Source organism: Oryzias latipes, chromosome 21 (assembly GCF_002234675.1).
Source record: "Oryzias latipes chromosome 21, ASM223467v1".
Classification (NCBI taxonomy): Eukaryota; Metazoa; Chordata; class Actinopteri; order Beloniformes; family Adrianichthyidae; genus Oryzias; species Oryzias latipes.
The window spans coordinates 2,634,801-2,657,860 of NC_019879.2; the positions used below are offsets into that span (position 1 = coordinate 2,634,801).

The window sequence follows — 23,060 nt, forward strand, 5'->3', positions numbered from 1 at the left end:
AAAAATAATTATAATGCTTACATGTTAGCATGCTGGTTAGATAAAAAAAGCAACTTGTCAGCCTATTTCATTGATTTTCTTTTTAACAGTCACCTTCTACTCCTTTAAAGCACAAACACAAACCATACACAAATGTGCACACACACACACACACACACACACACACAGAGTGGGCAGCCAGGCCAGAGTCCAACTAAACAACAAACAGCCATTCAGCCTGAATGAGGTCATGGATTCACCACCAGGCAAAGACATCCAAACACTTGTTGGCTCGGTGTGAAAGCCCATCTGGGGGGGAATCTCTGAATGTGATGAGTACAAGGGAAAAGACAGGGAAAGGTTTGTTGTGGATTGGGTGAGGCTTAAAGGGGGCTTCTCAGCCTTATTTCGGTACACTCTGGGAATGGTTTGGACCAGTGCAGCCTTGCTTCACATCGTTTCTCTCTTCAAAGCTGAGGTTGTGCTTCGGAGTTGCACAGAGCTGGGATTTCCTCCATCCACCTACTTGGGGGCTAAACAGAGCAGCTGAGAACAGTTAAGAACCAGCTAAACCTCCTTGGCTGCTTTTTTCTCCACTTTCTTCTCCAGAAATGCCTTGGGACCGTACATTCATCTTTTGCACCGTACTGTTGGTCTACACAGTTTCACAGGTGGTGGGTAAGTGGTCTGCTAATGAAACACGTGTCCAATCCAAAGTTTGTTTTTTCTGCACTTGTTCAAATGTCTGGTGGCGACTCAATCAAACATTCAATCCGGGACTGAGCTCCAGTCAGACCAGTGAGTGTTAGCTGCCCCATGACTGCAAAGATCCTCAGGGGACAACTTTGGAGCAAATCTGGCAGGATTTTTGCTGGTCATATCACACTTTTTGATTGTGATAAGTCACACACTATGACTCCCTTTTGTTCAGTCAAGTGAAACATTCAAAAGTGTTTGTTTAACATACTTTTTCAATTAACTGTTCCTCTTTTTAAAACTCCTTACCTTCTGCCTCCAGCACCAGTTTTAGGTGAGCCATAAAGTGTGTCTCTTCTTCATGGAGCCACACGCTGAACTGGTATTTCAAGCTGAGTGGGTAAACAATGGTTCTCTGCACCACTTTGGCTTCATGACGTCAAATCCTGAGGGCAGCAAATGTTAACAAGTCAAGTGGATTCATGGAAACTGTCCTTAAATACTATCATGCATCCAGGTGATATTGTCTTGAAGTTGAATCGTAGGAACGGGATTTAAAAATCTTCTTCCTTGCTTCTCAAAGTGGCTTCATCCATTGGCGTTTCTAAAATATTTCAAAACATTTGCAAGGGTTCCCTGTTTCCTGGTTGGGTCGGACAGTCATTGTAAACTTCTTTCAAAAGTTGGTGAAACCAATCTTTCCCAGGAGTTGTATCGGTTTTCTACCCTTGGTAGAGGGGGTGCTTGGACATCACTGTGAGCAATCAGAAGATGTCTTCTCAGTGCCCTATCCACCAATTAGAACTGCACCCTTTATTAAATACATCCCTTAAGCCTCAACAATATACACTCCAACGCACACACACAAACAACGCATACCTTACACAAGGAAGGAGGGGCCTCTGAACAGATCAACGGGGGGCAGGGCCCTTGGGTGCTGGCTTTCCGGGTCGGACGGCCTTCTCTCCTCGCAGGAAGAGGGATCCCCAAGACCATGAGCCGGGGACCACATCCCAACTGAGCTGGGTAGTGTCCATATCTCTGTGGTGCAGTATTATTGAATATTTTTTTTAAAGAAAACAATTTAAATAGGTGTTAAAATGCTTTTAAACAACTAGTTAAATTGCTTAGAAAACAACCAAAGAAGCTCAAGTTCGATTCGGAGAAAAACAGAAACTTGGTGGTAGCTGGTAGAATTATACACAACAGAAAAGAGAGAAAAAGAAAATCGTGAAAAACCTTGAAACTTTCTTTATTACAGTACACGGGACTACATTCTTGGAGGCTGACACATTCAGCGAAAGCAAACACACACTAGTGAGACAGGGCTGAATACATTTAAAACAGTGAAACGAAAATCGTTCAGCAAAATAAAAAGTGAGATACAAACAAAAAAACCATGTTGTCGACATGTGATCTGATGCTCCACCCCCTTTAGAAACCCAATGAACCACAAAGGCACTAAACAAAGCACCGACTAAAAAGGCGCAGTAAATGACACCACCTCTTTGAACTGCATTCCACCATTAACCGTTTACTGGTTTATAAACTAAGTTTAAGTGAGAAAAAGCATTTGGTAGTGTTACGGAATGGAAGGGAGAGTACCCAGGCGCAGTGAGGATGAGGAGGCAGGAGATTTGCAGGGAAACCAGGGCTTTAATATAACTAAAGACACAAAACCAAAACCACTGCATACGGCAGGCTAGAGGCTGCAGGCTGGAGGCTAGAGGCTAGAGGCTAGAGGCTAGAGGCTAGAGGCTAGAGGCTAGAGGCTAGAGGCTAGAGGCTAGAGGCTAGAGGCTAGAGGCTAGAGGCTAGAGGCTAGAGGCTAGAGGCTAGAGGCTAGAAACACACTAAACTCTAAACCAGGGAACAACACAATATGGGCAAGCACAGGAGGAAGCGAAAGACAAGACTTAAATACATACAAAGCAACAAGACACAGGTGGAAACACTCAGGATTGATGGGGAAGGGTAAAACTCGAAACAACAACAAAACAGGAAATACTATAAAATAAAACAGGAAATCAAGGAACCAAACACAAAGAGACTGAAACCGTTACAGGTAGATCTCATAAATTTGATGACACACAAAAATCCAGCTTGAATAAACAAGGCTTAAATACCAACAGGTGATGCAGAATGGGTGAAATGAAGTAAGAACTGGCTGACATTAGAACAGTCGGTGTGGTCCCAGATCTTTAAGATGCAGATGATGATTTCATGATTTCAATGATTTCATTCCCTTTCCCTACACTAAAACAAGGAGAAGAACTAAAACAAATGTGACTGTTCAAAGGAAAAACATACATTTTGTATTTACATTTTGCAAGTTACATTAAGAATTTGTAATCAGAGCTCAGAATAGATTGTCATCTGGCATAATTAATCGGAATAAGAGGGAAACATTTTCTAGATGATTAAAAGTGTTTCATGTTGAGAAAAGGCCTGTATCCTGCTCAGATTCTGGTTCCTAAGAATAAGGTTGCAATGAAAGAAGATAGAATTGTTGGTTAGCTGAGGCAAAGAGTGTGAATATTCTTTGAGTAAATCCTCTTTGACACCTGACAGCAGGTCAGACGACACAAACGGCTCATTGTTTGGTGTCAGTTTTCAGGATTGGAAGCTGGTTTGAGTTTCAGAAGAGGCTGGAGTTCTGGTAAAGGACAATATCAGGAAAAACAAGGACAGTTCACAGATGTGTGAAGGGGTTGGTTAAAGGCTTTCACAGCATGAGATTCAGCTGGTTTTCCTGAAAACAGCAGCATACTGACTTGACAAATAGTCTTTCAATTTGAAAGATGAAGGTTATCATGAGTATGCATGTTTAATGATCTTTTGTCTCATAACATCAGGAGAAAAGTAATTCTGGATAAACGTCCCTTCAGCCCTCAAGTTTACCCAATCAAACCTGCTGAGAAAGCAAGTTAGCTCTTGTCTCTTACCAGTCTAGTTAACCATTGAATCCATCTAAAATAATCCAATCTCATTGTAAAATTGAAACAAATTATTATGTGAATGCCCAAATGTGAAAAGTCCCAAAAAAGAGAACTTCCCAGAAGAATGTAACCCTTGTTCTATCCTAGGCACTTTGACATTGGGAGTTGGGTCATCTAGACCCACTAGACAGTGCTCTGAACCTTTTTTCTTCAATGATTTGTGATCTTCACTGGTGTCCATGGATTACATGAAATCTTTCCACCTTTATCCACCTTTGTCATGGTAGGGAGAACACCTCAATGGAAGGGGGGGGGGTCATCTAAGATAGCACAAGGGTTAAATAATTCATACAAATAAAAAAAACTGAAAAATAATGTAGTGGTTGAAAACGAATTAAAGCTGGACAAAAAAAAAGGCAAATTCAAATCACGCTTTACTTATTGAATCATTTTAACAAACCTATGAATTGTGACTATTGTTCTATTTAGCCTGGAGGATCTGGAGAAGTTTTTACCCACTGCAGTCTGAACAAGAGTTGAGTGAAGATATTGGTCTTACAAGGCGAGAAGACAAACTTTGCAATCAATGGCTTCTAACAAGACTTTCTGTCACCTGCAACCACAACTTAGATAAGAATAGTGAGTAACCTGACCTTAAAAGAGTTGCAATGTATGTGAAAAACAAAATGCTAAGTTTACAGTAATTGATGAATTGTCAGTTGCAGTTGATGGAATACTGGAATGTTTGACAATTAAAGTATAAAACGATTCAGGGAAAAATGTCAGTATAAGCTGTGTATAAAGGTCACCAGGGTCAAGCTTAGAAGTGTTCAGTCAATGGATGGAAAAGATGTTTAGTTCTCAAAATAACAAAATATTATACATCTGTGGAGATTTATTATTGATCTGATAAACCCCAGCAAGCATAAAGCAGCTGACGACTTTATCAGCAGAATGTATGGTATGAGTTTCTGTCCAACCAAGACAAGACCCAGCAGAATCACTACTCAAAGTGCTACTCTTATTGATAACATAGTTACAAATAATATAGAATACATGGACTAGGGATATGTGACAAATATTTAACTACTGGACTACAAAATGCTTGTAAAATTAATAACCTCTAAAAAAAATCTTAAAACAAACGACTTTAGAAACTGAACAAAGATACAAGACATTAATAAAAACTAACTGAAATAACACGGCACTGTAAAAAATGTACTTCAATAATCTACTGGATGAGTTTGGGTGATTTTAAACAACATAATTAAAAGGGGGTTCTCTCCGAGGTCTCCAGCTTCCTCCCACCATCCAAAAACATGCTTCATAGGTTAATTGGTTAATATAAATTGTCCCTGTGTGAGAGTGAATGGGTGTGTGATTGTGGCCATTCTACCCTGCGACAGACTGGCAACCTGTCCAGGGTGTCCCCTGCCTTCGCCCACAAGTGGCCAGGATAGGCTCCAGCAGCCCCGTGACCCCGAAAGGGAAAAACGGAATAGAAAATGAATGACTGAATTAAAAAGGGAAAATGAAGGGAACATACCCAGATTCCCTCATGGTACAGCTGGGCGATATCAATAAAATCTAGGATTTTTTCATACCAAATTTTATTTAGAATTTTAATAGACATTTTCTCACTCCTGTTACAATAACAGACAGACGGCTGGATCCAAGTGCAGCAGGTTTATTAGCTCAGCTGAAAGTCCACAAAGCTGAATCAGGGTCAGGCAGGAATGAGAGGCTAAGAGAGGTAACTGGGGTAGGCAGGATCCAGGCACGAGTCAGGGCAGGCAAACTGTCAGATACAGGGTAAGGAAACAGAAGCTCAAGTCCATCTACAACACTCTGTATTTGAGTGGCACAAACAATATTTCACACTGCTCTTCACTCAGTGCAGAGCTTAAGTATGCTGTGGTGATGAATGAATGAGAGTCAGGTGTGCGGCATCCAGGAAGTGTGCACTGGGGTTGCTGGGGGCTGTAGTGTGATTTTTAACTCTGGAGACAGTTCCCGCCACTTACCAGAGGGGGAGACAGAGTTCCTACCTCTGACCCCTCCCTTTACTTCCTTGAACAAAAATGACAAATGACAGAACATATTTATCAAAACTACTTTATTTTACCATTTTCTTCGGAAATTGACTCAAAGACAAAGTGCATCTAAATATAGGCTGTAAAAAAACTATCAGTAGAACAAAGCAGATAGTGCTTTTTGAGTTTCTATTATGTCTTTCTTACTATTTTGTTCCTTGATACAAATCTGCACTTGATCTGGATCTTTAAACGGATTCTGACTATGCAAAAATATAAACTGAAATACCCCAGTGGGGGTGTGATGATACAAGTTTGCTGCTCTCCACTTCTTTTTTAGCAATACATTAAACTCTACTTGGCTTTAGTTAATAATCTCTATATTCAATTAATCTACTGGGGCCCAATGTGTGCATCGTTGCACAATCTCTATTTATAATTCTGAGTAATTAAACTGTTCATTTCTTCTCACGTTTATGTTAATTTGTCTCTGTTTTGAATCAATGCATTTCATTATTTCTGTATTGAGTTTAATACATCTGTGTGATTTATGTGTTATATTTCACACAATTCATGTTTGAAATTAATCAGTGCTTTAAATTAAAATATGAATGTGACAAGAGACAAAATCTTTTCAAGAAAATAAATCTGGAATTGAAATTTGCAAGTGGAAAAACGGTTATTTGAAATCCTTAATCACCAGTAGAGGGCTTCACTTGCTTTTTCTAAAGAAGATCTGAGAAGCTGAGGTTGGCAGGGGTTTGGCGTTTGGTAGCACAGCTGACTTTGACCTCATTTATTAACGTGGACACACACAGTAATGACCAATTATTGCTGGCAGCACTCTCTGTGCCTGTTCATAGGACTTAAAGCACAAATAAACAAAACAACAACATGGAGAAACGGATAAGACAATATTTTCACAGTGTGTCAAATTTTGATACACCACAAAGAGTCCCTGAACTCACCCTGATTGTACTCCGTAAATGAGATTTTCCCAGAGAAATATTGACCTTTCGCTTTGAATTGCTGACTATTTAATCTTGTGGGCTTTGTTAGCCATGATGCATTGAACAGCCATCATGTGAAGAGGTCTCTACAGTTAACTCAGTAACCCAACACGGACAGACGCAACATGCTTGTGCATCGTCAGGTTCGGAGGAGAAGCAGGACGACGGTCTGTGCGCTGACCTCAGGAACACCACATGGCAGGAGTACCGCCAGCGTCAAACCAAACTGCAGGTCAGGTATCTGCTGATGACCCGGGAAAATGTGGACTGCCCACAAAGGTTTCACCAGGAGTCATTCACAACAAAGACGTCCCACTTCAACGCCTCCCGTCCCTCTAAAGTCATCATCCATGGGTACAGGTGAGGGACTGACTCTGAATCTGTGAAGGTTTGAACTGTAAAAATTTAAACAAGAGAGAAAAGTGTGAAAATGTCCATGTCAAATTTTACAATTCCTTTCATCAAATGTACAATCTGGTTTTTTATTCACTTAAAGATGATCCTGATCTGACCTCATAAAGTGGTGCTTCATTAAATGAACTAAATGATATTGTATTGAAATGATTTATCAAGTTGAAAGGTTTCTTTCTGAATTTAAACAAAGCCTCTCCTTTCAGGTACACCTGGCCCTCGCACACATTTGAACACTGTCTGATCTCTGTTTTCAAAGCCTTAAAGTCTATCATTTCCCTCCCCCTCAAAGAGCCCTGGGGAGCAAACCGCTGTGGGTGAAGGAGCTGGCTAAGGCTTTTCTTGTGGCTCAGGATGTGAATGTTCTGGTGGTAGACTGGATCTACGGGGCATCCTTTGCTTACAACCTGGTAGTGGAGAGTTACAAGGAAGTGGCTCTGCAGATCTCTGTCCTCATCAACCAGCTTCAGGTGAGCAGCATTCTAGTAATAGATCCATTTTTATCTTAAGGACTAGCAGGAGCAGGGCTCGCCTCCTTGCTGCTCCAAAGGCTGAGCAGCTGCTACACGAACCTCACTCTCCTTTCCATCCTTGCCATCCTAATCCAAGCTTCATGAGACAAATTCATTTAAGAAAACACAGCGCTTTTGTTGGTTTTATCTCCATAGCAACTTTTTTTTTTTTTGGTTGCCTAGGGGTGACAAACAGGTCTTAGACTTTTTAGAAAAATCTGCAAAAGCAAACTTTTGAATTTCCATGGCAACTGAGTTTTTTTTGTTAACCACTCCCACAGTCCTGATATGTTAACATTGTATGTTATATTGTTTTGTTCAGCTGCATTACATTTTCAAATCTACATTCGAAATGTTCATACTTTATTTCCAACATCCCCCCCCCCCCCCCAAGTAGCTTCCTAATGATGCTCAAGGAGTATAAAGGTGACAGATCAAAATACCTAAGGGAAGTTTCAATTTGTACCTGATTCTGAAGATGATGCTGTTTTGGACAATTCAAGATAGTGGCCTTCATCCTGAGGTCAAAGGTCAATGAAACTTCAGTTGGAGTTTTAGACTTAACTGGTGGTATATATATATATATATATATATATATATATATATATATATATATATATATATATATATGGGAAAATTGCGAAATTTCACATCTTGCCGTGAAACGGTTGCCAAGTCGCAGTGCCCGTGGCCATCCCATAACCATTTATAAAATTCCATTTGGCTATCCCTGACACATGTTTTCGTGGATTATGAAATATTTTTTTAAAGCCCTTAAGCGATTCTGGCCACATGCCTAAAATTCATTTTTACCAGGTACTAGGTATATGCAAGTTTTGGTGAGTTTTTGGGGCGGGGCAAGATTTCCACGTACAGGTGTAGTTAGAAAGAATGACTGCAAAAACAATCTGGTCCTTGTAGTCCAGGACTGCTGTGGCACAGGATAAGACAACATCAATACTTACAAAATGGAAAAAAGAGAACATAACAAAGACAGGTGAGTTACAGGTGACTTTCTAAAAATATGCAGCTCTGGGTTGACAGACCAAAAGATCCAACTCAGTTATACAGAAAGGTAGAGAAGGAAACCAGATATCTGTCCAGAAACCAGGAAAAAAGTTTTCTTAGTTTTCTTCATAAAGCAGCAGTAGATCCCAGACTTTAAGATGATCGATCGTTTCTGGACATTGCTGTGAAAATCTGTTTAATGTAACAAAACTCTTTAAGGAGGTTTAATTAAAAAAAAAACAGATCAAATGAAAAGGACAAGAAAGGTAAACAGCACTCAGCTTTGTTTGATCTCCCTGTCCAACAGAATCATGGATGCAAGCTACAGTCCTTCCACCTCATCGGGGTCAGTCTGGGAGCACATGTCGCTGGTTTTGTGGGGACCCTCTTTGAAGGGAAGTTAGGAAGAATCACAGGTGAGTGAAACGCCACTTCACAGTCTGTCAGGTAGAACAAGGCCTTTACCTTACTTGAGTTGCAACCCCCCTAATGTAGATGCAGAATGCTCCGTCAGAGCTGTTAGTTTTCTCCAAGGGGTGATGAGAACAAGCTTCTGAGCTCAGCTGCACTCTGACAAGAGGCCCTGTGGTTCTGTGAAGAGGAACAGGTTCGTGATTCAAGACGACATATCGCTGCCCCGACACATCAGACAGCAGCTTCGGGGGGGGGGGGGGGGGGGGGGGGGGGGGGGGTATGAGTGTGAACTGAGACGTATTAAACATTTTAAATGCTCTCAGAGATAATTCTGACTCGCAGAAACTCTCTGTTCTGGTGCTGCTGGATCTTAGTGCCGCCTTTAATACAGTAGATCAGTGTTTTTCAAGCAGTTCGCCGCGGCACAATAGTGTGCTGTGGGTGATGGTCAAGTGTGCCGTGGCTCAAAAAGGTTGACCAGATTTTATGAAACAGACTGAGGAGTCTGGTGGGCCTCTCTGGAAACGTCCTGAAGTGGTTTTATTCTCATCTTACAGATCAACACTTTTATGTAAGTATGGGTACATGCTCTTCAAGAATCCAGGAAACAAGTTGTGGGGTTCCACAAGGGTCAGTTTTAGGTCCTACACTTTTTAACTTGTGTATGTTGCCTCTTGGGGATGTCTTCAGGTGTTGACTTTCACAGCTATGCTGATGATACACAGCTTTACATCGCCGTGTCTCCTGATGACCTTGAATGTATTAACGCTCTTTTAAATTGTATTTTTTACATAAAATCGTGGATGGCAGAAAACTTCTCACAACTTAACGAGAACAAAACTAAATTTTCAGTCATTTCTTCTGAAGACAAGAGAGAGGTGATTTTAAAATATCTTCAGAATTTTACACCTTCTCACTGTGTGAGAAACCTGGCTTTACTTTTTGACTGAGCTAAATATTATCCCCCACATTAAAAGTGTCGTTAAGACAGGATTTTATCATCTCAAAAACATTGCCAGAGTCCGCCCGTTCCTCTCTCTTGCAGCACAGAGGTGCTAATTCTTTTATTTTTAGTCACTTAGATTATTGTAATGCTCTGCTCTCTGGTTTACCCAAAAAGTCTCTTTCAAATTCACAACTATTACAGAAATCTGTAGTTCTGAACACATTACACCAGGTTTTAAAATGGCTGCATTGGCTCCCTGTGCATTTCAGGATTGATTTTAATATTCTTTTAATGGTTTATAAATGTTTTAATGCTCTTGGGCCTTTTTATTTAAGTGATTTACTTTTAAGATATGAACCCTCGCCAGATCTTCCAGTGCTGGACTTTTAGTTGTTCCTAAGGTGAGGACCAAAACACACGGTGAGGCTTCGTTCAACCATTACGGTCCTCGACTGTGGAACAGTCTGCCGGAGAACCTCAGGGCTTTTACATGACTTGTGTAATATCTTAATTCTTTTACTCATCTATTAATTGATTCATCTATTTTCCCTACTCAATAACTTTTTTACTTATGTAAGGACTAATATTGTTTTTTTATATACTACCCTTTTACTTACATTCATGATATTTTTAGGAGTTTCTAATGCCTTTTTTTATTTATTTATTTTACTTTTTTAGTTACCATTATTGTTATCTCTTATTTTTTAATTTATTGTAATTGTTTTTATCATTGTTATTATTTATATTCTGATAACACAATTCAACTTTACAATAACTCACAGTGTAACAGATGACTTTTGCACATTTTGCACATTGTTACCCGTTTGTAAATAGTCTTTAAACTATACCCCCTTATTTGTTTACATTTCTACTATATATTTTGTATGTTTTTTATTATTGTTTTTATATTATTCTATTTTCTCTTATGTTTACTTCTACAGTAACACACACATCTCCCATGTGTGGGATCAATAAAGTACCTCTGATTCTGATATTGTTTCATACTCCAGTGTTTCCTTTTGGGGATCCATTGTACTTGGCACTCCTGGCTTGGCCTCTAGGGGGCGCTGTTGCTGTGGTGCTTGTTCTCATCATGCCGGCTGGGGTCCCGCTCTGTGGTCTAATAGCCATAGAGTGCGCCCTGAGCTGCGGTGTTGGGCTGGCGCTGTGGCGATGACCCCCGTGGTCGCCCTGGGCCTTGAAATAAATGGATCCCCAATATATCCTTTCTGCAGAGCAGAACCAAGCCAGACTGTTTTTTCAAGCTGCAGTTCTTTCATTTCTGTTCAGGGTTAGGAAACTAGATGGGTGGAGGGGGGAATCTTGTGAGGGACTGTGTGATTGTAGATGAAAAAAGTTTGAGTTTGAATTAAAACAGGCTTTTGAGAAGCCCTGACTGAGGCACGGAAAAAACCTGTGAACAGTGAACCACCACACTGCTGTTCTCCAGTTGTCTGGTTCTTCTGTCACTCAGCTGTCACTTACAGAGTGACTCCACCCAAGCTGGCCTGTTGCAGATCATGTGGTTCTATTTGGCATTGAGGAAGATTGCAGCAGAATGTGAAGTAAACGGGGACCAACAGCACTTGAGAGTCTTAAGGCCCGTACACACCGAGACGAATTTCGCCGGCGATTTTCGCCGACGTTTAAGGCCTCGTGACTAAACAAAGGGCACCAATGAGAGTGTGCACACCGACGCGAAAAAACGCCACGCGTCAAAGCGTCAAAAAAAAAAACGCCTCGGGTTCGTTTTTTTTTTTTTGACGCATCGCGTCGAAATCTATTCGACCAATGAGAATGGCGCTTTTGCACACGTGTCTGGAGCTTCTGAAGTTCCAGTAAAACACAACTTGGGGGCGCTCAAACACAAAACTGCCTTGCTGAGCACACATACCAGCGAAGACGCCGAGTTGCATCTACACAGCCGCGAAGAAATAATGACGGACATTCTAAAATATCCCCGAACCAATATTCATGTTTTCTTTGTTTGATTCTGACAAGCGCGTAAATACTTGCTCTATAATTCTGAGGAAAAAGCAACTTTAAGAAGCATAAAGTTGCGCAGCGCCACCTTGTGTACAGGAGATTTTCTGTTTACATTAAGCGCCATCTAATGTCAGGGAATGAAATTGCATGTTCGCTCGGCTCATCGTCAGCGAAAATCGCCTGGGTGTGAACACAAAAACGTGGCGAAAAACGCTGGTGAATAACGGCTGGCGAATATTCGTCCCGGTGTGTACGGGCCTTTAGACGTTCAGTCTGTGTTGTTGTTTTTTTTAGTAGAAATGGGTCACTTTTTAACTCTTGTGCTTTCCTATGACCCCCCCCCCCCCTTACATTGACGTGTCCCCCCTACCATGACAAAGGTGGATAAAGGTGGAAAGATTTCATGTAATCCATGGACACCAGTGAAGATCACAAATCATTGAAGAAAAAAGGTTCAGAGCACTGTCTAGTGGGTCTAGATGACCCAACTCCCAATGTTAAAGTGCCTAGGATAGAACAAGGGTTAAACGTCGATTTGCGATGCTTACCAGAGAATTTTGCATAACAAGAAAACACTGACTGTTCCAGAAATGTCTCAGTTTGAATGAGTGACCAAATTAGAGGAGGGAAAATGAAAAGAGATCGAGTAAAACCTACTTTCATGTATAAATGTCGAAATTCAGAGACATTAGATGTTTACTGCGGAAAGCATCTGTCTTCTGCTCATACTTTAATCCTCACAATGAAACTGTTTTTGAATCAGTTTATTACCAGATTCTGTCAAATATATAAATAACGCAGTTACACAACCCTTAGGGTTTGTTACTGATACAATCACACAAACCACATCCAACTCAGAAATGACCATGACAATGTGATCTCATGCAGTTTCTAGAGCTGCTTGTTGGAATGATGAAAGAGAAAATGAAGGAGCCTCACCTTAGTTCAGGGATCAAGGAGCTGCTGAACAGGAAACTTAAAAAAAGAAATTAAAACAAAAGTCTGTGTCCAAAAAGCTAAAACGTTTTACTCACCAGTTGTCTTCAAATAGAATAAAAAACCTCCATGCAGCAGTACTACTGAACACATGGTGAGTAGGAACATTTTATAAGTAAATTAGCATTTTAAAAATTGAGAATATATATTTCTTAAACTCTAGTTTACTTGTACTTTTCAAACATCCTCGTTGCTGCAGTCAGGAGGAGAACTATAAAAGATGTTCATTTGATTGTTGACTTTTTGAGTTCTTTAACTCTGCGTTCTCCTGATTGGCCCCCAGGTCTCGACCCTGCAGGCCCCCTGTTCAAAGGAGCGGACACCTATGACAGACTGGATCCCTCGGATGCTCAATTTGTTGAGGCCATTCACACTGACACTGACTGTGAGGCTACTTTGACTCATGCGTTCAGACCCTCACCAATTTCACTGTGTACTTTTCTTGAAACAGATGAAGCGGCAATATTAATGTTAGTTTGGGCAAGATGAAGCAAGAACCAATAGGTAAACTTTTAGGGGGGTAACTTTACTGAAGAAATGATTTGGTTTGTAGTTTTAGCTGTATTTCTGCACTTTAATCACCTGTTCACCTGTGTGGAGTAGTGGGTGCAGACCAAGGTTATAATAGTTTCGGATTTTTTATTAGTTTTAGTTTTTATTTCGTTTTGAATTTTTGTTTTTAAATTTATTTAGTTTTAATTAGTTTTTAGAGGCAGCTTTACTAGTTTTTATTAGTTTTTATTTTTTGAAATTGCTTCGTTTTAGTTTAGTTTTTATTAGTTTTAGTGTTAGTTTTAGTTTTTTCATTTTTTTTTTTTTGTAAATTAGGATATTTGTCAGGTGCATGATTCAAAATCACCAGAATAAGTATTGTATGATAAAAACGCAATCAAAGATCCATTTTGAAACACTTATTATTCAGAGGACACAAGGACAACCATCCTTAAATTAAAATACTACAGCCGATAACAGCATTACGTTATCTGCTCTTGCTTCTTTTTCGGGGGAGGGCGGGCGAGAGGCTAGCTTGTAGGTAGTGTTGATTTGCGTTTTTGTGTGCGCTTTTTAAATGTACTTTTAGATTCGTAGGGTTTTTCCCTTTGAGGAGTGTTCCACAAATGTTGTCTCCTGCTTCGACTACAAGGCACTTACTTTAGTTTCTATACGCTGTTATATTCAAAAAAGTCCCAAATAGGACTCTCCCGCTTTCTCCCAACTTTTAATGCAGCCATCACGCTCATGTAAATGTCTATGACCACGCTAGCCGGCAGTGTCTGACAGACATCATGTGACGTCACAGACAACGTGATGCCGTAGGGGTCAAATACACAGTAAAACTAGCAGCGTGAAGTAAATAGATTTTATTTCAACCCAAAAGACTTATGTATTAACAAAGACGAAAACAAAGTATTTTTTGGGGTTAATATTATTTAGTTTCAGTTCGTTTTATACACACAACAAACAGTTTTAGTTAGTTTTCGTTTTTTTAAAACTCTCGTTTTTATTTTTATTTCAGTTAACGAAAATGTTTTTTCAATTCTAGTTTTAGTTTTTTCGTTCGTTTTCGTTAACTATAATAACCTTGGTGCTGACCGCTGCTCTCTTGTTTCAGACTTTGGCATCTCCATTCCAGTCGGTCACGTTGACTTCTACCTGAACGGAGGGAAGGACCAGGCTGGGTGCGCTCGCTCCAGATTTCCATCAAGTAAGTTCTGAGAACTCTGGCAGCTTCGTCTGATGCATGCAGCATTTTTAAGACTGCATGCCAGTGACGTGCGGTGAGGTTAATGGCTGGTGAGGCACTGACGTCATCAGTCAGATTTACAAACATATGAACCATACTGAGTAACTTATTCACCATTTGATTGACAAAAGTTAACGTGTTTTGTTTAAAATATCATTTCAACATGGGTTTTTTTTTCATATACAAACTGCAGCATAGAAAAAAGCACAAATGTTATTATCATCTTACCTTTACTTGTAAAGTCCATACGCCGCTCCTTCTGAAGAAAATGTCTTGCCGCTTGCTATCACTTATTCTATTGTTTTTTAGCGTCATAATCTCAGGGCTCACCGGCGCCCCCTAACTTGAGGCACGAGAATGTCTGGCCTCACTTAGCGGCTTTTTTGCCGGCGTTTAGCGCTCAGCACAAGAAACACGTCCCTCACATACAGTTATTTATAAAAACAAACACTGTACATCATATACATCTGCTAAATTATGTAAACTCAGCTCATATAGTACAAGTGATTGAACCGACACACAGAGACAGCAGTACCGTCTGACTGCATAGGTATTGCGCAATCCAAGGTGAGGCTCAGCGGGCTGGTGCCTCATCACACGTCACTTTTTAGTATCTGAACGGCAAATGCGGAAATTCAGCGATTTTGAAAAGAAAAAACACCCAAAAATGGCACAGCCTCACCTGCCTCTCCTGACTGCACGTCACTGCTGCATGCTGTGGACGCACATGTGTCTCATATTTCAAAATAAAAGTCAAGACCGGAAAGGCTTTTTCATTTTCACTATAAAGCTGCATTTGTTGACTCAAAAAGAAAATGAAAAATCAGTCCACGCAATGGCTTCTTCTTTTTCTTCCTCAACACTGCTCATTCTGTGACGTCATTCAAGCGACAATGCAAGGAGGGGATTGCATTTTGGTTTTCACATCCACCGCACAAAAACTGTTGCATAAAGGATTACCTGTCAGCAGTTCCAGGGGGGACGCTGGGCGATGACGTCAGTGCTCACTCTTATTCTTCTTCTATCAGTACGTCTGGTGCCGTCAAAGGAGGGACAAAGCAACAATAGACCAAGAGGTTGGGAAAGTTGGTCAGAAGCTAGAAAGCTCAGATGTCCTCGAACAGCAAAACCAGCTGGAAAAACAGGAGATGATCTTCTAAATGTTCTTTGATTATTGCTATGATTTTTTTATCAGGTGCCTGTTCATGCATAATTTTTAATATAAAGGATTAGGACTAGGTTGATACGTGCTAACAACATTTAGCTTTGGACATACTTCAAATCCATGCGGTCAATGCAGCAATGGGCATCTTTGCTGCACATTAATCTGTGGGAATACGTCATGTCTGGACACGACTGTTAACACAAATTCACATGATTGTTTACAGCGTTTCTCAGGACTGCACGGAGCGGTATTTCTACATTCAAAGGCCGCCTCCGTTAGCTCACACACCGTCCCGGTGCTCGGAGAACCAATTCTCCTGAGCCCTGCAGCTCGCTCACGCAGAGTGGCCGGACGGACTGCGTTCCGACGCCTCCTCCGGAGCGTCACCGTAACAAAGCCCCCTCCCCCGCTTGCAAACACGAAGCTATGAGCCCGGCTGCTCTGATCAGGGACACGCTTCGCTCGTGTGGAGCAGCTGGCCCACCCTTTTTGAGCTCCGAAGCCTCCTCTCACCGTCTTCTTATGTCTAGTGACAGAAGAAAAAAGATTTAACACTGACGTCATCGCCCAGCCTCCCCCCTGGAAATGAATTATGTGACAGTTTTAGCGGGGTGGATGTGAAAACTAAAATGCATCCCCTCCTTGCATTGTCGCTTGAATGACGTCACAGAATGAGCGGTGTTGAAGTAGGAAAACGAAAAGCATTTTGGGGGATTTATTTTTATATTTTTAAGTCAATTGATGCAGTTACATAGTGAAAATGAAAACGTTTTTCTGTTAATCCATTTTAATTGTCAAATTAGATATGACAGGTTGAAGAAGAAAAAGTAAAAGTGAAAGCGGTTTGGCGGATTGATTTTTCGTTTTTTATTTTTGAGTCACCAAACGCATCTTTATAGTGAAAATGAAAAAGCATTTCGCGTATTGACTTTTATTTTGAAATATGGGACACACGTGCTTCCATAGCATTGCCCTCTAAGCAGGTCTAAGCAGCTCAGAGCAGCTTCACATTTGGCTCTCTTAGTTCTTTTGTCTGCTGTCAGTTCTTGTGTACTTTGCAGTGTACGGTTATGTGATCTGTGACCATATGAGGGCGTTGCACGTCTACATGAGCGCGCTGAACGCCTCCTGTCCTCTTGTTGGGATCCCGTGTTCCACATATGAAGACTTCTTGAAGGGAAACTGTGTGACCTGTGAGGTTTTCCAGGGGGCGTGTCCACGCATAGGTAAAGACATCGGAGCGGACCTGCACCTTTTATTAAACTAAATGCTGTCAACAACCCCCACCCAAAAAAACAATAAATCTCAATAGGTAAAGGCATAACTAGATCAAAACAAACTGCTCAGATAAGTAGACAACAGAAATAAAACCAAAATGTGTTTTACTCCACAAGGTTAACATCTCTGGCAATGTCAACTCAGCCTGAGCCATTTTAGGATTGAGGTAATAATGGACTAAATGTGAGATACCAGCTTTACAAAGAATCACTTTATGTGCTGAACAATACCTGCATGCAGTCTTTCAAAATAAAAGAAGGGTAATAACAGGCGTTAAGGTGTTAACCTTTGAACAAGGGAAATCCCTAAAAGCTAAGAGTAATTTAGGATCAGAGTGAGCCTCCGATGGTAATGGTAATGGTAAGTATTTTAACTGAAACTGTTGCACGGAATTATATTTATACAATTTCAAAGTTAAAGTACCTGTAATGTGGCTTTTCCCATCAACGATTAGCAGTAAGTGCTCTTATCTTTATGTCCTGTGGTTGTAATCATGAGGAATTTTATCAGCATTGTCTCGCAGAAAAGAACAAAAGCATGCCCTCCTCTGATGAATCTAAGTGATGACAGCAGGTCTGTCACACGGCAAAAGGTCTGCTACACAGCAACATGTCTGTCACACGGTAGCACGTCTGTAACATGGCAACAGGTCTGTAGCTCAGCAGTAGGTCTAAGAAAGAAGGTCTTCCACGTACGTAGCAGCTCCCCACCATCTAAACTGCTGCTGAATAAGGTGTCGCCTGTTTGTGTACATATACTTTATGTCTTTGTATGTTTTTCAGGTTTATCAGAGAACAGTGGGATAAACGTGTCACCCATCCCCAGAGAGCAGAAGATATTCCTGCTGACGACGTCCTCGGCTCCGTTTTGCGGTGAGAGTTCCTATTTCCTGAAATGAAAAGCTATTGCAATCAAAAACATCTTAATATGTGAAGCGTTGGGACCCCTGCCTCTGTTCCTGTGTGTCTCTTCTGCTCCGCCCCCTTCTCAGCTGGAGCCATTTAGTATAAAGCCCAGTTCTTCCAACCACTCTGTGCCAGATGGTCCTCTAACTGAGTCCAGCTCAGCCTGTGTTTGATTCTGCCTGCCTATCTGTCTCTTTATAGCTCCAAGTTTACAGCCCAGCTCCCAAGCTCTCAAGAAATTGTCCTTAATCAGTGTCAGTGATGAAAAAAACACAATATCATCCATGAGTTTAATTGAAAAACTAAGTATTTCCTTACTTTGAATGAGCCTCAGCTTACCCTCAGAAAGGATATAAGTAAGATTTTGCCTCATAACTCATTCTGGTTCATTATCTCGTTTCACTGTTTTATTCCTCAAGCAGTATTGAATCCCTTCGACTTCTACTCACACTTTGTAAAGGCTTGTAATGACGCCTCTGTCATCATGATCCTGCTCATGGCTGCTTCTTTCCTCAGCTCATCATATCCTAGTGAAACTGGAGGTTTCAGTCCTGGACAAAAGTGCAGAGGTGGAAGTGACACTAATGACAGGGAAGCTGGGAACTCAGCTCCAGCTCAGACTGTAGGTATCGCATGAGCAATGGATTTTAATGAGCTGCTGTCACAGCACCACAATTCCTGAATCTCACTGTAAGCTGTTGCTGTGAACTGGAGCTGCATTTTTACAAAAGGCAGATTTAAGGCAGATTCACTTTAAAAGCCCAGTCTGGCCACAGTTGCTTACATTCAATGTTTTAAACACAGAGACGTTTAAAAAACACACGTGTAGACAAAAAAGGACTCTTCTTTTTCCTTAATTTAGAATCTTCAGTGGTTTTGGCTACCTGAAGATTTCTGTTTAGCCATTGTAAATATTTCAAAGTCAATGTAATTTACTTATATAAACTAACAAAACAGACTGAACTAAACTGGGATCCCTGCATCGCTGCCCTTAGAACCGACTTCGCAGTAAAGAAAAACGGATTCTGAAAAAAAAAGAAGAGATTTTGAGGTTCATTTACGAGGAAAAGTGGCATTTGCTCACTAATTCTGATGCGCACTATAAAAACTCTTTGCATGCATATTTACCATATAAAAAGTCTGCTATTTTGAGAGTGGAGGAGCTTCAGCAGGTGCAGCACGCTGTGGCAGGATGCTGTGGCAGCAGAAATGTCTCTGCACAGGTTTCCTGTAGGCCACTGGGAGACCAAAAAGGCATCTTTTGTTTCCCCAAATATGTGCATCTTTTTATTTATTTTGTCCAGACGAATGACTTCATCTTGTCAAAAAAAACTCTAGGAAAACTTTACAAACTAGCATAGAACAGAAAAGTCCCTTCTGAGCAGGTCTTTATCTAAATGACAACGAGAAGTGAATTAAAGGTCTAATCCTGAATGACCAATGGTCGGTCTGCGATGCGTCTCCATCGCTTGAGAAGTCCGTCTCAAGACCGTCAGTAAATTTACATTGACCCAGTCGCGTCTCCGGTCCATCACCCGTCCCATCTGGATCCCAGAGGAGTGGTTTGTCCTGTCTCCCCCGTGTCAAGTAGTTCATCCTTCTTCGCTTATCCAACACTGAAACGATCAAAAGCCTATGTCCAAATTCCTTCACTACCCACTACTCACCATATAGCGCGTTTGTCATATAGTAGTGCTGTCTGAATCTACAATTCCAAAGTCCAGGGCCGTAGAAATTTCACAGAAGTCTCTGCAAAAAACCAGTGTGCATCAATGCTCGCTTGATTGGCAATTTTAGACCACAATCTCGTCCTCTTTCGGCTTCACCCATCAGGGGTCGCCACAGCGAACAAGTCGCATGGTAAACTTGGCAATGTTTTACGCCGGATGCCCTTCCTGACGCAACCTTCTCAAACCGGGCTTGGAACCGGCTGAGGTAGAGAAGGGAACAGGGAGCAGCCCGGAGTCGAACCCTGGTTTCACGGACGGAAGGCGCCGCAAACCAGCACGAGCTAAACCGGCTCCTTTAGACCACAATCTAATTTATTTAAATGTGGTTTTTTTAAATAAACCAAAAAATGCTTTCATCTTTAGAACGAAGAGGATTCATAAATAGTCATCATAAAAACACTCATATCAATTGGATTTTCACTTTGTGAAATCGATGATGTCATGTTCGCCACTTTAAAAAAAGTAGTGAGCATGGTGCCCTAATTAATTTTAAAATCCAGGGCACAACATACCGGTAGTCCCCCACTGTATCGCTTTTCAGTAGTTAGGGAGTAGGGGGGAAATTCGGACGCAGCCTAAGTCTCATAACATTTTATTTTGAAGGTACAACAAAAGTTTTTATTTTGAAACTCAGACCTATTTCCTGTTGACGCATCAACGTACTGGAAATAGAACTCCTGCTTAAAGCTTAGGCTGAAGTGCAGAGGGACGGACGTGGACCGCAGACATGACGGAGGCGACGTTAACATTGTGATCGAGTAATGAACGTTCTTTTTGTGTTAACGCAACAGAGACGCACCGCACTCGGACCAGTGGAAACGAACCGTAAGAGTTATGCTTTACAACACAGAAACATCCAACCTATAATAAAGAGAAAAAGTTGCAAAACTAACACAATTACAAATGGCAAAAGGAATATAAAGCATGTAACATCTATTAAAAACTTGTGTGAGTAATTGTGTTTTTAAGTGTGTTCGTTTTCTTTCCTTCCACACGATTTTGTCTCATTTTTTTCCTTAAGACCCCTTCAGCTGAAAAGTCTGTCTGGGAAACGGTTTTGTCCTCAGTTGTGATCGTGTGTGTTGTGTTTTGTTTCTCTTTGTGTAGTCAGACCGACACCACAGTGTACAGGTCAGTGGTGGCTCACCCCGCTGCTCTGTGTGAGCTGGACTCCATTAAGATCAAAAACACTGGAGTTCGCCTCTACAGACAAGGAGACGTCCACGTGAAGTCTGTGTGTGTCTCAGAAGTCCCACGTTTCAGGTATGTGTCAAAGAAACATTCAAAAAGCAATAAGCATCCACAGATAGGGGAACCAAAGAACATCCGTCTCTGAAGGAACCAGTCAAAGAAACGGACACAAACCTGTTCTGTCCTGTGCGGATTCTCCACCTTGATATGTTTAGAGCAGGGGTTCTCAAGGTTTTTGTAGCGGAGGGCCAAATTAAGAACTCAACATTAGACTGGGGGCCAATTTTGGTGAAAAAAATGGATAAGCAAAAGTTGTTTCAATAACTTTAATGACCAGGTGTCATTTGTACAACTAACCAGGCTCTCCAGATGTTTTCCCAGAGGTTGCTGTCCAGATCTTCTACTTGTATCATTTGACAGACTTATTTCTTCAAACTTGTTCTGGACAAACAATGTCAGCCACTTTCAGCCAACATTCTTTTTACAAAGTCCCCGTCACTTAAGGGCTTGCTATGCCGGGCCATTTCCAAAGCCACAACGTAGCTAGCTTCTGTCTTGCAAATCGGGCACATGACTTTATCCATGAGGTACGACAAAGTAAGCAATTGTCCAAAGCGCCTTTTCTCCTCGCCAACACAACGTTTTTTCCTTTAAAGGAACCTACTCTGGCTCTCTTTTATTGAAAGCCACAAAAAATCTTCCCAGGGGGCCAATGGCGGCCCGTGGGCCGCTATTTGAGAATCCCTGGTTTAGAGCTTCAGGCATTTATCTTCTAATCTGATAGAAGCTAAATCTCTTTCTACCATTTCTCTACTCAAAACTTCTTTGCTATATGTCCTCAAAAGCAACTGAGCAATGAAATGAAGGCTTATGTTCAGATTTGGCCCATTTTGTTTTCTTCACCGCATTAGGCCGTACCATAAAATGAGACCAAGGAGGTCAAGATGACTGATCTATTTCAGAAAATGTCACCAAACCCTAAATCTGTCCAGTGAAATGGCTGTGTTGAACTTAACAAGTAGTATAAAAAAGAGGACAGGGCAAATTCTCACGCTGCTTGGTAAATATATTTGACTAATATGATTAGTTGGTTATCTTCTTCTTCCACTTTCGGCTTCTCCCATCAGGGGTCGCCACAGCGAACAAGTCGCATGGTAAATTTGGCAATGTTTTACGCCGGATGCCCTTCCTGACGCAACCTTCTCAAGCCGGGCTTGGAACCGGCAGAGGTAGAGAAGGGAACAGGGAGCAGCCTGGAGTCGAACCCTGGTTTCACGGATGGAAGGCGCCGCAAACCAGCATGAGCTAAACTGGCTCCCCCATGATTAGTTGGTTATAGTGGGAAAAAAAAGTGGTCTAGCCGTTTAGACAAACAGCCAACAGCAAATGTGAGGCTCTTGGTTTGCTGTGCTGCATAAACAGAGCAGACTGGAAACCTTAAGAGAGAAAGAGTTTCAAAATAATACAAGCCTCACGGACACTATTGGTTAAAGTTGCAATCATAACATCTTTGCATGGTATTTTGTTCTGCAATGCATTTTAGGTTTTTTCAACAAACAAATGTGACTTAAATAGACTCATCTTTTTCCAAAAATCTTATTAAGGATAAGCAAATGTTATAAAGTTGAACTCAGAATCAGCTCAAGGTTGGATTTTGACCTGTAAACAATGTTTAGTAAAAATATTGAGATTAGAAAGTAAAAGATATGGTGTATGTTTCAGCAGCAACTTGTGTGTGTCTGTCTTTCAGGAACAAGAAGCCGGTGTGTGTGAACAACTTTAATGTTCGTCGAAACGCTCCATGGTCACATGACTTTGTTCAGGTGTGTGACACCTTCTAGAAAGAAATTGTACCCAAAGACACTGAAAAAAATGTATTTAAAAAAAGGTTCAGATTGTCAGATATAAAGGTAACAATTGGTGAATTTATTCTGTAAAGGATGCCTGAAAATGCTGAGCATTTGTGCTGCATTTGTCAGGCAAAAATCTGAAAATTGTTGCATCTTCGGCCTCACACAAAGCAGACACACAAATTCAACCTATCTTTTCAGCTGCACCAATAAATAGCATTTTTTTTATCAATGTGTGGAGATTGTGTGGATAAAGTGTTGCACCGG

At 41.1% G+C, this 23,060-nt stretch overlaps 1 protein-coding gene across 5 annotated transcripts; it reads left to right on the top strand.

The window, feature by feature from the left end:
- Positions 1–207: 207 nt before the first annotated feature.
- Positions 208–23,025, top strand: pla1a (phospholipase A1 member A). 5 transcript variants are annotated; one of them, XM_020713297.2, is made up of 11 exons: positions 210–657; positions 6,801–7,017; positions 7,328–7,538; positions 8,896–9,004; positions 13,214–13,315; positions 14,543–14,635; positions 16,883–17,065; positions 17,900–17,989; positions 18,539–18,644; positions 20,860–21,015; positions 22,694–23,025. In XM_020713297.2, the coding sequence occupies exons 1-11, from the start codon at positions 591–593 to the stop codon at positions 22,782–22,784; spliced, it is 1,425 nt and encodes a 474-aa protein (XP_020568956.1). In that variant the 5' UTR covers positions 210–590; the 3' UTR covers positions 22,785–23,025. The 5 variants fall into 5 exon arrangements, with proteins under 5 accessions (XP_020568958.1, XP_020568956.1, XP_020568957.1 ...); XM_020713298.2 differs by having other exon boundaries at positions 211–657; positions 16,901–17,065; XM_004081407.4 differs by having other exon boundaries at positions 212–657; positions 7,361–7,538.
- Positions 23,026–23,060: the final 35 nt, after the last annotated feature.